The following is a 15,532-nucleotide window of genomic DNA, read 5'->3' as shown; positions in this document are numbered from 1 at the left end:
GTTGGAAACCAGTCTCCATTTCCCAGCCCTGGGAACTATTACAATATCAGTAGTGTAGACCGTAATTAGTAGCTGTTCAGATCACCACCCCTTGGCTTCACCATACATGTGTAAGATGGACTAGAGAGTAAAACCGGAAATTTAGGTAGGCCCAGAGTTTTCTGCAGCTTGTCTGCTTTGTTGTGGCAGTGGTGGTAGGCTGTCACTGTGGAACCCCCCCTCAAAACCCGGCCCATGTTCCTTGCCTGAGATCAAATACTCAGTCAAGAGAGGGTAGTGTCTGTTTTACAGGGTTTCTAATATCAAAATCCCGGCAAGTCTGGAGAATAAATATTAAAATTAGGCATAATTTCACTGAGGTAGATCTCAGTTTTAAAATTCTATTCCTAACTGGGATATTTGATTCATTTATATGTCACAAAGACCAGAATAATAACCTCAGTAGTAATTACCCCTCAAGCGGATTTGGTTGAAGAGTTTGTGTTAAATATTTTAAAATCCCTATCCAGAAAATCGCATCAACCAAATGCATTTTATTGGACAATATAAAATATACATGGATATTATGGAAAAATAATATCTAACATAAAATCATGAAGCCACCTGCCAACTCTGGCATGAAGGTCACAGAGGGAAAACCGAGAAGCAACTGGCATTTTAATAAGGAGAGAATGGCTTTTTGTTTTTTATTTGCATGGGCAGGCACTGGGAAATGAACCCGGGTCTCCGGCATGGCAGGCGAGAACCCTGCCTGTTGAGCCACAGTGGCCTGCCCAGGAAAGAAGAGCTTTCCAAAAAGATTTTCAACTTGTCTAAATAACAAAGAGCTCATGAGTATATAGACTACGTTTATGGACAGATTTTATTTTTCGTATCCCATAAACCCTTTCCACGAGAAATCCTCAAGGACCATAGACAAGCATTTTTATCATTTTTATGTGTATTAAAGATTATTGTGTATACACTTGTATCATTCAGTAGAAATATTATATAAGCATATATTTGGATAAATGTAATTTCATATAATAAAGAGGAAGTACACACTCACCACTAAGGACTATTTTTAGTCTCTTACATGAACCCGGAAATATAGCTAATGATGAGAATTCAAAATGGAAAAGTAGTATTATAACACATTTTATGTTTTTAAAGTTTTTATTGTTAGACATATGTCTAACTATTGCAGACAATAAATTTACAGAGGAAAAAAATCAAGTTGAAGGACATACTTGGAAAATGAACCCGAGAGAATGTGCAAAAACAATCTACCCTCCCCTCCACTCCTGCCCCATGGCTGCTGCATTTACTCTATGGCAGAGCAAAGCTTCTCAGCTCCGTGAGGCTGCAGAGACCCAAAGAGTCAATCACTCGCTTCTTCCACTCCAGGTTACTTAGCCTGGGCCCAAAGCAGCAGCCACTGCCTAGTGGGACAGAGCAGGTGAAGGGCCTCTGGAGACTGCCAGCCTCCCACTGAGAAATCCAGCAGCTGCCTCTCCTGCGCCTGGCCAGTTCTAGCTCCCAGCCTCACTGGGCCAAGGCTGCGCAGGTCTGTTGACTCACTTGCAAAATGCAGCTCCACAGTTTCCTTACACACGGAGAGAAGAAAGCAGGGCAGGCAGAGGAGATGGCCCTGAGCGGAACATCAGCGGCCTTCCCTCTGTGTGGTCTGTTAGCCACACTGTAAGTGTTAAACTCATTTCCTTGCTTTGAGATTTTTCATTATCTCTTAATATTTGGGTGCAATCGATCTATTTCTCCTCTCCTTTAATTGGACACCATTGCTTCTTTCAGGGACAATGGAAAAAAAAAATGCGGTTCATGTGGCCAAAATAAGATAGATTACCAAAAATAGTAACACATTCTCCCCAGTGAAGTTAAGAATGTGGTTTCCTGAAAAAATACTTGCATAATATAAACTTAAAAGGAAGGCAAAAAGATTCATAATAAGATCCTGCTCTGGCAAAAAGTACCTCTGCTATGAGGGAATTTTATGTACAGGCAAACACAACTGTGTAGGATGTCTTCGTCTTGTAGGTATAGCATTAAAGGTTTCATTTCTGAAGTTCTGAGATCAGCCCTGCTTAAACATGAAAAATTACCACTAGATACAATCAGGTATCAATATTTAAAAGAAGTAAGCTTCTCAAATGACCTCAGACAAATTAAACATATTACTTTCTAAAGATATCATACACATTACACTCATAAATCTGTCACTTTTGGACTTAGATTCTTGATTGTCAGAATGTTTTCCTTCCTTTATGCAAGCAATTCTCACCAGAATCACAGGGATTGTGGAGAAGCTGAAGGACTGTGGAAAAGAAGAAGCAGCAATGCCTTTTATATAAAGCAAATAGGCTGTCCAGTGTGCTTCTATCACCAGCTGACTGCCATCTTAAGTGGGTAATATCCTCTCTGAGCTTCTACACAAACTCTATAACTTGTAAAATTAAAATATTAAAGCTTCTTCCACATGGTCGTTATGAGAATCAAAGTGGGTAGTCAGGCTTCTGACACACAAGGGATACCCTATAAATATTAGTTCTCTACCCCCATGTCTCAGTCCAGCTATGCAACCTAGTGGAGTTCCTCTGGGTCCCTAAGTGCTAGCAAATGCGATGTTTTTAGTGTTGAATATCCACACAAGGTTGGCACCTTTGAAATTCTCTTTTTGCCAATGTGGAATCTCATGATAGCATCAAAGTAGACAATCCCCACCTGGTGATCAAATTTCAAAGATACGGGGTATTTGTGAAATTCTGAATTGTGTCCCACCTTTTAGCTCCACCACCCTCAAGAGACATGGTGATCAATGAGTAGTTTTTAAGTGGTCTTGCAGGTGCCTGTCTCTTCCCAGTGTCATGTCTTTGAGGCAGGCACAGGATGCAAAATGATGCTGATGTGAATGAATCAGTCTTTCAAGACTTGTGATGATTTCATAGTCAGGAAGGGCGAGGCTGGTAACGTTCAAACCCAGCATCTGGGAAACTACCTCCCGGAAGTCCATCAGCTGCAATATCAAACAGAAACACAGGGAGAAACAAAATGTATTGACCACTACTGGACTAAATGCAACCAAAAAGCTGTGGGAAACACAGGTTTGCATGACACACAAGTTACCCACCCTCTTTTGTCTTAGTTCTCTCACTCACAAAATAAAAAAGCTAAGCTACTAAAATATCTATAAGTCCCTTCAGACTCCAAACAGCAATTTCATAACTGGTTTCCCAATGAACAGATCTGTTCCAATGAACAGATCAAATCAGGAATCCCAGTTAAGTACCATGATGAGACTCTGACCTCACCAAGACCCCATTTTCTCACTTCCAGGTTGGAAATAACTATATGCCTCTCTCTCAGGGCTAGTCTGAGGTTCGGATCAAATGAAATGATAATATGTATATGTTCAGCATATTTGGAAGGACTGTGCAAATGTTAGTGGTACTGTGTCAATGGATGATAGGTGCATATGTTCCGGAGTTTTAACTGAGCAATGAGCCTCTTAAACTAAAGGAAGAGCAAATGGCAAGAAAGTAAAACTGGTGGAAACAGGAGGATTTCTGAATTCTCAAGAAATCATATCACACAGATTGCCACTTCACAACCTATAACACTGGACTGCTCTGTCCATCACAAAAGAAAAAATAGGGGGATGGGGTCAGTGGTTGAATTATTCCTCATATCCTCTCAAATTCTCATCAGTTGGTTTCTGTCATTCCAGGCTAAAGCAGGAGCAGATAATTCAAGGTTATTTGAGTAATAACCCACTAAAGGTATCTTCCAATTTTGAAAAGGTGTGATGTGACCCAAAGATGTCCAGGAAGGACTCTGCCATCCAAACACCCCAACCCCCATCCACTCCCAACATCCTTCCTGTGCAGAATCCGATTTGAGAAATGCATCATTCTCTCCAACATCTTTTCCCTGATGAAAAAGTTTCCTTCAAACTCCTCCCACCCCTTTTCAAATATTGTCAAAGCTCTTAATTCCTGAGAGGTTTCCTTTCTGAAAACACTCACTCTTACATTCTGGCTTTCCCCAGGTCTGTGTGACACATGAGCCAAAGCAGAGGCAGCCAAGGAGAAAAAAGATCCGAGGTTCAGAGTTTACCCCATACCCTTCTGAGCTTCAGAAAAAGAGCGAGTTAGAAGCCAGAAATAATGGGGGTCAGCCTGCCCAGTACATGCTTCTTTATGCGCTTGACCTGCTGATGTACTTGCCAGATAAAGCACTTCAACTTGCAGCCAGCAAGCAAATGAATACTTTTTATGTCTTACATTTGTGCTTGGTCTGCCCTCAAGTCTGAGTGCCACTGTTTCCTGCCACAGATCTCTGCCTGAGATAAGGCTTCCCTCCCGAAGTTGAAGCCCAGCTTCCCATTAGACTGTCTGTGATAACGCAAACCTCACCACAAGCAGAATCTGGTTTCTCACAGGGTTTCCAATGCTTTGGTAAGAATGTCTTTTTCTTTCCTATAATCCATGCCATGAAAATGTGAATTATTTTTTCTAGCAGAATAAATCATTATGGCCATTTCAGTGTGGTAGAGAAAACCCTGTAAACCATTTTGAAGAGACGTGTGAAAATGATCAAACTTTTAAATTAGCCTGTCATTTCCTAAACAAGATTCTGCCATCACATCGATACCCACCTGCTTTTCTCTCTTTTCTGCTTCTTCCAGAGATTTCTTTAGGGTTTTCATTTCGCTGGTTACCACTTCTATCATGTTCCTAGCCCTCTCTTTATCCTCCTTGGCCTCATGTTCCGTTGTATCCAGTTCTGACTTCACAGATATTAGCTTTTTTTCAGCTTCCTCCTTCATCTTCTCCAGTTTGTCTCTGGATTTATTTAAATCTTCAATGACTTTGGTCTGCTCCAAAGTTTTAATCTAAAGAAGTCGAGAAATGCTAATGATTTGTTTTGCGTTTCTTTTCTTTTTTTTTTTTTATTAATTAGAAAAAGAATTAACAAAACAATTAGAAATCATTCCATTCTACATGTACAATCAGTAATTCTTAATAACATCACATAGTTGCATATTCATCATTTCTTAGTACATTTGCATTGATTTAGAAAAAGAAATAAAAAGACAACAGAATAAGAATTAAAACATTAATAGAAAGAAAAAAAAAAAACCTATACCGCACATGCAGCTTCATTCAGTGTTTTAACATAATTGCATTACAATTGGATAGTATTGTGCTGTCCATTTCTGAGTTTTTATATCCAGTCCCGTTGTACAGTCTGTATCCCTTCAGCTTCAATTACCCCTTCTCTTTTTTTTTTTTTTAATTAACGGAAAAAAAGAAATTAACCCAACATTTAGAAATCGTACCATTCTACATATGCAATCAGTAATTCTTAACATCATCACATAGATGCATGATCATCATTTCTTAGTACATTTGCATCGGTTTAGAAAAACTAGCAACATAACCGAAAAAGATATAGAATGTTAATATAGAGACAAAAATAAAGGTAATAATAGTAAAGTCAAAACAAAACAAAACAAAACAAAACAAAAACCTATAGCTCAGATGCAGCTTCATTCAGTGTTTTAACAAGATTACTTTACAATTAGGTATTATTGTGTTGTCCATTTTTGAGTTTTTGTATCTAGTCCTGTTGCACAGTCTGTATCCCTTCAACTCCAATTGCCCATTATCTTACCCTGTTTCTACCTCCTGCTGGACTCTGTTACCAATGACATATTCCAAATTTATTCTCGAATGTCTGTTCACATCAGTGGGACCATACAGTATTTGTCCTTTAGTTTTTGGCTAGACTCACTCAACATAATGTTCTCTAGGTCCATCCATGTTATTACATGCTTCATAAGTTTATCCTGTCTTAAAGCTGCATAGTATTCCATCGTATGTATATACCACAGTTTGTTTAGCCACTCTTCTGTTGATGGAGATTTCGGCTGTTTCCATCTCTTTGCAATTGTAAATAACGCTGCTATAAACATTGGTGTGCAAATGTCCGTTTGTGTCTTTGCCCTTAAGTCCTTTGAGTATATTCCCAGCAATGGTATTGCTGGGTCGTATGGCAATTCTATATTCAGCTTTTTGAGGAACCGCCAAACTGCCTTCCACAGTGGTTGCACCATTTGACATTCCCACCAACAGTGGATAAGTGTGCCTCTTTCTCCGCATCCTCTCCAGCACTTGTCATTTTCTGTTTTGTTGATAATGGCCATTCTGGTGGGTGTGAGATGACATCTCATTGTGGTTTTGAGTTGCATTTCTCTAATGGCCAGGGACATTGAGCATCTCTTCATGTGCCTTTTGGCCATTTGTATTTCCTCTTCTGATAGGTGTCTGTTCAAGTCTTTTTCCCATTTTGTAATTGGGTTGGCTGTCTTTTTGTTGTTGAGATGAACAATCTCTTTATAAATTCTGGATACTAGACCTTTATCTGATATATCATTTCCAAATATTGTCTCCCATTGTGTAGGCTGTCTTTCTACTTTCTTGATGAAGTTCTTTGATGCACAAAAGTGTTTAATTTTGAGGAGCTCCCATTTATTTATTTCCTTCTTCAGTGTTCTTGCTTTAGGTTTAAGGTCCATAAAACCGCCTCCAGTTGTAAGATCCATAAGATATCTCCCAACATTTTCCTCTAACTGTTTTATGGTCTTAGACCTAATGTTTAGATCTTTGATCCATTGTGAGTTAACTTTTGTATAGGGTGTGAGAGATGGGTCTTCTTTCATTCTTTTGCATATGGATATCCAGTTCTTTAGGCACCATTTATTGAAGAGACTGTTCTGTCCCAGGTGAGTTGGCTTGACTGCCTTATCAAAGATCAAATGTCCATAGATGAGAGGGTCTATATCTGAGCACTCTATTCGATTCCATTGGTCGATATATCTATCTTTATGCCAATACCATGCTGTTTTGACCACTGTGGCTTCATAATATGCCTTAAAGTCGGGCATTGCTAGACCTCCAGCTTCATTTTTTTTCCTCAAGATGTTTTTAGCAATTCGGGGCACCCTGCCCTTCCAGATAAATTTGCTTATTGGTTTTTCTATTTCTGAAAAATAAGTTGTAGGGATTTTGGTTGGTATTGCATTGAATCTGTAAATCAATTTAGGTAGGATTGACATCTTAACTATATTTAGTCTTCCAATCCATGAACACGGTATGCCCTTCCATCTATTTAGGTCTTCTGTGATTTCTTTTAACAGTTTTTTGTAGTTTTCTTTATATAGGTTTTTTGTCTCTTTAGTTAAATTTATTCCTAGGTATTTTATTCTTTTAGTTGCAATTGTAAATGGGATTCGTTTCTTGATTTCCCCCTCAGCTTGTTCATTACTAGTGTATAGAAATGCTACAGATTTTTGAATGTTGATCTTGTAACCTGCTACTTTGCTGTACTCATTTATTAGCTCTAGTAGTTTTGTTGTGGATTTTTCCGGGTTTTCGACGTATAGTATCATATCGTCTGCAAACAGTGATAGTTTTACTTCTTCCTTTCCAATTTTGATGCCTTGTATTTCTTTTTCTTGTCTAATTGCTCTGGCTAGAACCTCCAACACAATGTTGAATAATAGTGGTGATAGTGGACATCCTTGTCTTGTTCCTGATCTTAGGGGGAAAGTTTTCAATTTTTCCCCATTGAGGATGATATTAGCTGTGGGTTTTTCATATATTCCCTCTATCATTTTAAGGAAGTTCCCTTGTATTCCTATCTTTTGAAGTGTTTTCAACAGGAAAGGATGTTGAATCTTGTCGAATGCCTTCTCTGCATCAATTGAGATGATCATGTGATTTTTCTGCTTTGATTTGTTGATATGGTGTATTACATTAATTGATTTTCTTATCTTGAACCATCCTTGCATACCTGGGATGAATCCTACTTGGTCATGATGTATAATTCTTTTAATGTGTTGTTGGATATGATTTGCTAGAATTTTATTGAGGATTTTTGCATCTAATTCATTAGAGAGATTGGCCTGTAGTTTTCTTTTTTTGTAATATCTTTGCCTGGTTTTGGTATGAGGGTGATGTTGGCTTCATAGAATGAATTAGGCAGTTTTCCCTCCACTTCGATTTTTTTGAAGAGTTTGAGGAGAATTGGTACTAATTCTTTCTGGAACGTTTGGTAGAATTCACATGTGAAGCCATCTGGTCCTGGACTTTTCTTTTTAGGAAGCTTTTGAATGACTAATTCAATTTCTTTACTTGTGATTGGTTTGTTGAGGTCATCTATGTCTTCTTGAGTCAAAGTTGGTTGTTCATGTCTTTCCAGGAACCCGTCCATTTCATCTAAATTGTTGTATTTATTAGCGTAAAGTTGTTCATAGTATCCTGTTATTACCTCCTTTATTTCTGTGAGGTCAGTAGTTATGTCTCCTCTTCCATTTCTGATCTTATTTATTTGCATCCTCTCTCTTCTTCTTTTTGTCAATCTTGATAAGGGCCCATCAATCTTATTGATTTTCTCATAGAACCAACTTCTGGTCTTATTGATTTTCTCTATTGTTTTCATGTTTTCAATTTCATTTATTTCTGCTCTAATCTTTGTTATTTCTTTCCTTTTGCTTGCTTTGGGATTAGTTTGCTGTTCTTTCTCCAGTTCTTCCAAGTGAACAGTTAATTCCTGCATTTTTGCCTTTTCTTCTTTTCTGATATAGGCATTTAGGGCAATAAATTTCCCTCTTAGCACTGCCTTTGCTGCATCCCATAAGTTTTGATATGTTATGTTTTCATTTTCATTTGCCTCGAGGTATTTACTAATTTCTCTTGCAATTTCTTCTTTGACCCACTCGTTGTTTAAGAGTGTGTTGTTGAGCCTCCACGTATTTGTGAATTTTCTGGCATTCCGCCTATTATTGATTTCCAACTTCATTCCTTTATGATCTGAGAAAGTGTTGTGTATGATTTCAATCTTTTTAAATTTGTTAAGACTTGCTTTGTGACCCAGCATATGGTCTATCTTTGAGAATGATCCATGAGCACTTGAGAAAAAGGTGTATCCTGCTGTTGTGGGATGTAATGTCCTATAAATGTCTGTTAAGTCTAGCTCCTTTATAGTAATATTCAGATTCTCTATTTCTTTATTGATCCTCTGTCTAGATGTCCTGTCCATTGATGAGAGTGGGGAATTGAAGTCTACAACTATTATGGTATTTGTGTCTATTTCCTTTTTCAGTGTTAGCAGTGTATTCCTCACGTATTTTGGGGCATTCTGGTTCGGTGCGTAAATATTTATGATTGTTATGTCTTCTTGTTTAATTGTTCCTTTTATTAGTATATAGTGTCCTTCTTTGTCTCTTTTAACTGTTTTACATTTGAAGTCTAACTTATTGGATATTAGTATAGCCACTCCTGCTATTTTCTGGTTGTTATTTGCATGAAATATCTTTTCCCAACCTTTCACTTTCAACTTATGTTTATCTTTGGGTCTAAGATGTGTTTCCTGTAGACAGCATATAGAAGGATCCTGTTTTTTAATCCATTCTGCCATTCTATGTCTTTTGATTGGGGAATTCAGTCCATTAACATTTAGTGTTATTACTGTTTGGATAATATTTTCCTCTACCATTTTGCCTTTTGTATTATATATATCATATCTGACTTTCCTTCTTTCTACCCTCTTCTCCATACCTCTCTCTTCTGTCTTTTCGGTTCTGACTCTAGTGCTCCCTTTAGTATTTCTTGCAGAGCTGGTCTCTTGGTCACAAATTCTCTCAGTGACTTTTTGTCTGAGAATGTTTTAATTTCTCCCTCATTTTTGAAGGACAATTTTGCTGGATATAGGAGTCTTGGTTGGCAGTTTTTCTCTTTTAGTAATTTAAATATATCATCCCACTGTCTTCTAGCCTCCATGGTTTCTGCTGAGAAATCTACACATAGTCTTATTGGGTTTCCCTTGTATGTGATGGATTGTTTTTCTCTTGCTGCTTTCAAGATCCTCTCTTTCTCTTTGACCTCTGACATTCTAACTAGTAAGTGTCTTGGAGAACGCCTATTTGGGTCTAATCTCTTTGGGGTGCGCTGCACTTCTTGGATCTGTAATTTTAGGTCTTTCATAAGAGTTGGGAAATTTTCAGTGAAAATTTCTTCCATTACTTTTTCTCCTCCTTTTCCCTTCTCTTCTCCTTCTGGGACACCCACAACACGTATATTTGTGCAGTTCATATTGTCCTTGAGTTCCCTGATACCCTGTTCAAATTTCTCCATTCTTTTCCCGATAGTTTCTGTTTGTTTTTGGAATTCAGATGTTCGCTCCTCCAAATCACTAATTCTATCTTCTGTCTCTTTGAATCTATCATTGTAGCAATCCATTGTTTTTTCTATCTTTTCTACTTTGTCCTTCACTTCCATAAGTTTTGTGATTTGTTTTTTCAGTTTTTCTATTTCTTCTTTATGTTCAGCCCATGTCTTCTTCATGTCCTCCCTCAATTTATCGATTTCGTTTTTGAAGAGGTTTTCCATTTCTGTTCGTATATTCAGCATTAGTTGGCTCAGCTCCTGTATCTCATTTGAACTATTGGTTTGTTCCTTTGACTGGGCCATATTTTCTATTATTTGAGCATGATCCATTATCTTCTGTTGGCGTCTGCGCATTTAGACAGATTTCCCTGGGTATTGGATCCAAAAGTTTGTAAGATTTTTCTGTGAAATATCTGGGCTCTGTTTTTCTTATCCTGCCCAGTAGGTGGCGCTCGCGGCACACGTTTGTCTGCGGGTCCCACCAGTAAAAGGTGCTGTGGGACCTTTAACTTTGGAAAACTCTCGCCGTCCGGGAGGTTCGCTAGCCAAAGCGGCTTGGAAGGGTTCAAGCCGGCCCGGGGTCCGAATGCGGGGAGGGTTGCTGGCCGCCGCAGCCCAGGAAAGCGCCCGTCCGAATTTCCTAGTCGCCCGGGCGACAAGCGTGGCGGGAGGGCACCAGCGGCAGCGGCCCGCCCGGGAGAATGCACGTTCCCGAGGAGTCACGGGTTTGGAAGGGGCCTCCCCCACCTGTCACCATTCTCCGCGGCCTGCGGATTTCCGATCCAATTCTCTCAGTTGGTCCGGGGGGCTGCACATGGTGTGGGCACCAGCCGCTGCGGTTTCAGGGGACCGCCTCTCCAATTCTCCCAGCCAGCCCGGGAAGGGGGAAGGGAGTGACTCCGCCCGCTTGCCGCCCCGCCCAGTGAAGCCCACGCGCCTCGGCGATCTCACCCGAGCGGCTTCTCTCAGACAGACAGCCGTTCCAGGATGGGGTACGCTGTCTTTTTTATCTCTGTTGTGGCTTTGGGCGCTGTTCTGTATCGTTTCTACTCCCCTAGTAGCTGTCCTGGAGAAGAAACTAAGATCCGCGCGTCTTACTAAGCCACCATCTTCTCCGGAAGTCTCTGTTTTGCGTTTCTTTAGGAATAGTGTATAAATAAGACAGATCAGAAGTCAATGGAATTCACTTCATATCTTTTTTTTTTTAGCTCAGATGCAGCTTCATTCAGTGTTTCAACATGATTACTTTACAATTAAGTATTATTGTGCTGTCCATTTTTGAGTTTTTGTATCTAGTCCTGTTGCACAGTCTGTATCCCTTCTGCTCCAATTACCCATTATCTTATTATGAATAAAGAATAGGACTCCTCCCAAACAGTTAGACAGATTTTGCTAAGCCATGCTCTGGATGAACATGCTTCAAGGCAGTTATAGTTTATGAACAACTTACTGGTGAAACATTATTTGGCAAATCAATGAGATAAAATGGTAAAGAGAGCATGATGCCAGGGTTGGATATTAAGATGGAGTAAGTTAGCATGTACACGTATCCCATAAACAAAAGGGATTTGTTCTTTCTCCCTTCCCAATAGGTGATTCCTGGTGCATTAACTTTCGGAAGAACTAAGTGTCTGCTTTTCCACAAAGGAACCCCACCTACAACCCCCTCAGCAAGTCTTCCCCTCAGCTGTAAGGAAAATCTAGATCTCCAATTTTTCAGAAGAAGCATCTTGGTCTTTCATTTCTTTTCTACTTTAGCAATGAGTACAGAAAATGAAGGTGGCAGCAACATTCCACAGTACACAAGACAGAGGAAGAGGAATCTCTCCTCGAAAAAAGCTGGCCAGGTTCTTAAAGCCAAAATACAGAGTATTCTAAATTATGTCGTGCATTTTACTTATTAGTTTATTTTAAATTATACCAGATCTGCTGACAAAAAGGATGTGAGGCAGTTTCACATATTTAGATGCAACATTTTTAAAAGATAACAGTTAAGGGACAAAGATCCTGGGATGAGCTGAGACTCAGCATCAAAGGACTGAGAAAAACCCTAGAATGAGCTGAGAATTAACATCAAGGGATTGAGAGAACCTTCTCGACCAAAAGGGGGAAGAGTAAAATGAGACAAAGTGTCAATGGCTGAGAGATTCCAAACAGAGTCGAGAGGTTATCCTGGAGGTTATTCTTACGCATTAAGTAGATATCACCTTGTTGTTCAAGATGTAGTAGAGAGGCTGGAGGGAACTGCCTGAAAATGTAGAGCTGTGTTCCAGTAGCCATGTTTCCTGATGATGATTGAACAATGATACAGCTGTCACAGTGAGACTCTGTGAATGTGAAAACCTTATGTCTGATGCTCCTTTTAGCTACTATATCAACAGAAGAGTAGAACATATGGAATAAAAATAAATAATAGGGGGAACAGATGTTAAAATAAATTCAGTTTGAAATAGTGGTAGGTGAAGGCGAGAGGTAAGGGGTATGGTACGTACAGTTTTTTTTTCTCTCCATTATCATTTTATTTCTTTTTCTGTTGTCTTTTTATTTCTTTTTCTAAATCGATGCAAATGTACTAAGAAATGATGAATACGCAACTATGTGATGATATTAAGAATTACTGATTGTATATGTAGAATGGAATGATTTCTAAATGTTTTGTTAGTTAATTTTTTTTTAGTTAATAAAAAATAAAAATAAAAAAATAAACATTAAAGTGAAAAAAAAAGATAGCAGTTAAAAGGATGAGCTGCTTTACACCCACTAAGATGGCTAATATAAAAAAAGACAGATAATAATAATGTGGAGACATTGGAAACCTCATATGCTACCCAGTAGGAATGTAAAATGGTGCAGCCACTTTGGAAATAAGTTTCAGAAAGTCAAACATACGACCCAGCAATTCCACGCCTAGGTACCTACTCAAAGGAACTGAAAACTCAGGTAAACACAAAAACCTGTGTAAGAATGTTCATAGCAGCATTATTCACAATAGCTGAAAGGTAGAAACAACCCAAATGCCCATCAATAGATGAATGGATAAATAAAATATGATATATCCACAGAATGCTTTATTATTCAGCAATAAAAAGGAATAAAGGGCGGATATATGCTACAACATGGATGGACCTTGAAAACATAAGTAAAATAAGCCAGACACAAAGACTATATATTGCATGATTCTATTTATATGATATGTCCAGAATAGACAAATCCATAGAGACAAAAAGCAGATTAATGATTGCCAGGGGCTGGGGGCTGAGGTGGAGGGCATAATGGAAAGTGACCATTTAATGATAATGGGTACAGGATTTCCTTCTGTGGTGATAAAAATATATGAAATTAAATGGCAACGATGGTTACACAACTCTATAAATATACTAAAAGCCACTGAGTTGTACATGTTTAAAGGGTGAATTTTATCGTATATAAATTATATCTTGATAAAGCTGTTATTTAAGAAGAAAGTGCATTTTACAAAGAAGCCTTTTAAAAACCATCAAAATAAATTACTATAATAAGTAAATATGGACAGAGTGGACAGAGAGCAGACAGAGCAGTAAAGCCTGAATTTAATCTGCGCTTCCTAAGAGTACAGACAAGATTTATCAGCACAGTATTTAAGAACAAAGAAAAGCATAAAATTTGTTGATGATCATTACAAAATTAAGTATGGGAGGCACAAGGGTAGTTCAGTGGTAGAATTCTCACATGCCACGTGGGAGACCCAGGTTCGATGCTTGGTCTATGCACTTATCCAAAAACAAGCAAACAGAGGGCCACGGTGGCTCAGTAGGTAAGAATGCTTGCCTGCCAAGCCCGAGGACCCAGGTTTGATTCCCGGTGCCTGCCCATGTTAAAAAAAAAAAAAAAAACAAAAACAAGCAAACATACACACACAAACCAAAAAAATCAACAAATGGTGCTGCAATAACAGGATACTCACATGGAAACAGAATGAAATGTGACCCCAGTCATAGAGCATACAAAAAAAAGAAAGAAAAAAATTAAGTATGAAAGTAATAAAAGATCACATAACTGGTGTCCATGGTGTTCTCCCTTCCCTCCCATGCTCTCATTCCTAAAAAGGAAAGATTTTTTTACTGTATCCAATTATCCCAAAGTTATTAGAGCAGATTCTGGACGAGGACAGTGTCAAGACTCAAGAAAGCCAGAGAGGCTAAAATGATCAATATAACAAAGAGCTGAAGGAGAGGTGGGAGGAAAGGCAGGAGAGGGAAAACGAAGCTGCAGGAAATGTCTTTTGGAGAAACTTGAAATGGCAGAAGATAGAAGTATGAGGAAACACATAGGGACCTCGAAGCAATGTAATGAGAGGAAAGAGAGATGGGAAAAGATTTAAAAAGTGTTGCTGCTCCCGATGAATGAACTCCCTTTTTGTCTTCTCACTGGTTGCTATTGCGTGAAGATAACGAAGTTAGCAATTAGCATTTGTTTCTTTAACCACTGATTATTTATTGAGTAAGCATTTTGAGGTGGTTGTACATTATATGGGTTACCATGGAGATGACTACAGAGAGTAAAAACTTTGTCCTGTCTCAAGCTAACAGGTACCTTCATGATGAGGCTTTGTGTATCAGAATTATGGTGCAAGGAATTCAAGTTGGCCTGATGTAGACTCAGAAGGCCTTCAAAGTACCAGTAGAAAGTCAGGGGAATGGTAGGCACTATTCTAAGATTGCAATTATGATCCAATATGGAGAAGTGAGGGCTTGGGGCACAGATGCCCAGGTGGAAAATCAAATGTATGTGGTATTGCATGGCTTCACTAGACCGAGGAAGCATAAGCCAAATACCTGCTGATGTTATAAACTGGAAACTAGTCTTTACCTACTAGAACACCACAACCTCTTGAAAACGTCAATTCCTTTCCAGAAAGAGAAAACATCAATGGCAGACGTGGTGGGAACTTCTCAACTGGTTCCATCCAAAAGACATGAAATCCTTAGGAAACTGGCTGTTGAGGTGGGGCTGGCCATCAAGAAGCCTTAAGAACCACTACTGCAGCTTGGGGAACATGCAGGAAATAAAAGGTCAAGAGCTGGGAGGAATGGGGTCAGTGAAGTGGCGCCCACTAATGTAGGGCTACGGGGGCTGATTTCAGGAATCATTCAAGGATTCACATTTTAATACGGACTCTACGTTAGATACCAGTACATTACTGTCACAATGTCCATCCCTGAGTGTGATCATCAGTTATGCTCATGTAGGTAGGGCAAATTTCTTTCAAATGGTGCAGCAAAAATACACACATACACACACACTCATGCTTCTCTTTTCCTTCCTCT

The 15,532-nt window shown here is 38.9% G+C and overlaps 1 protein-coding gene across 1 annotated transcript in view; it reads right to left on the bottom strand.

Annotated features, from left to right (window-relative positions):
- Positions 1-1,190: 1,190 nt before the first annotated feature.
- The window catches only part of CCDC170 (coiled-coil domain containing 170), a 101,596-nt gene continuing 87,254 nt past the window's right edge, over positions 1,191-15,532 (bottom strand). Inside the window, exons 10-11 of the mRNA XM_077149283.1 lie at positions 4,652-4,888; positions 1,191-3,010 (exon numbers count right to left, since the gene is read on the bottom strand). Coding sequence (XP_077005398.1) covers positions 2,810-3,010; positions 4,652-4,888 — 438 coding nt within the window. The 3' untranslated portion in view covers positions 1,191-2,809. The remainder of the gene's footprint in view (positions 3,011-4,651; positions 4,889-15,532) is intronic.

This window comes from Tamandua tetradactyla, chromosome 2 (assembly GCF_023851605.1).
Source record: "Tamandua tetradactyla isolate mTamTet1 chromosome 2, mTamTet1.pri, whole genome shotgun sequence".
In the NCBI taxonomy this organism is placed as follows: Eukaryota; Metazoa; Chordata; class Mammalia; order Pilosa; family Myrmecophagidae; genus Tamandua; species Tamandua tetradactyla.
Note: the sequence above shows the minus strand (reverse complement) of the source record. Positions and strands in the feature narration are given on the sequence as shown.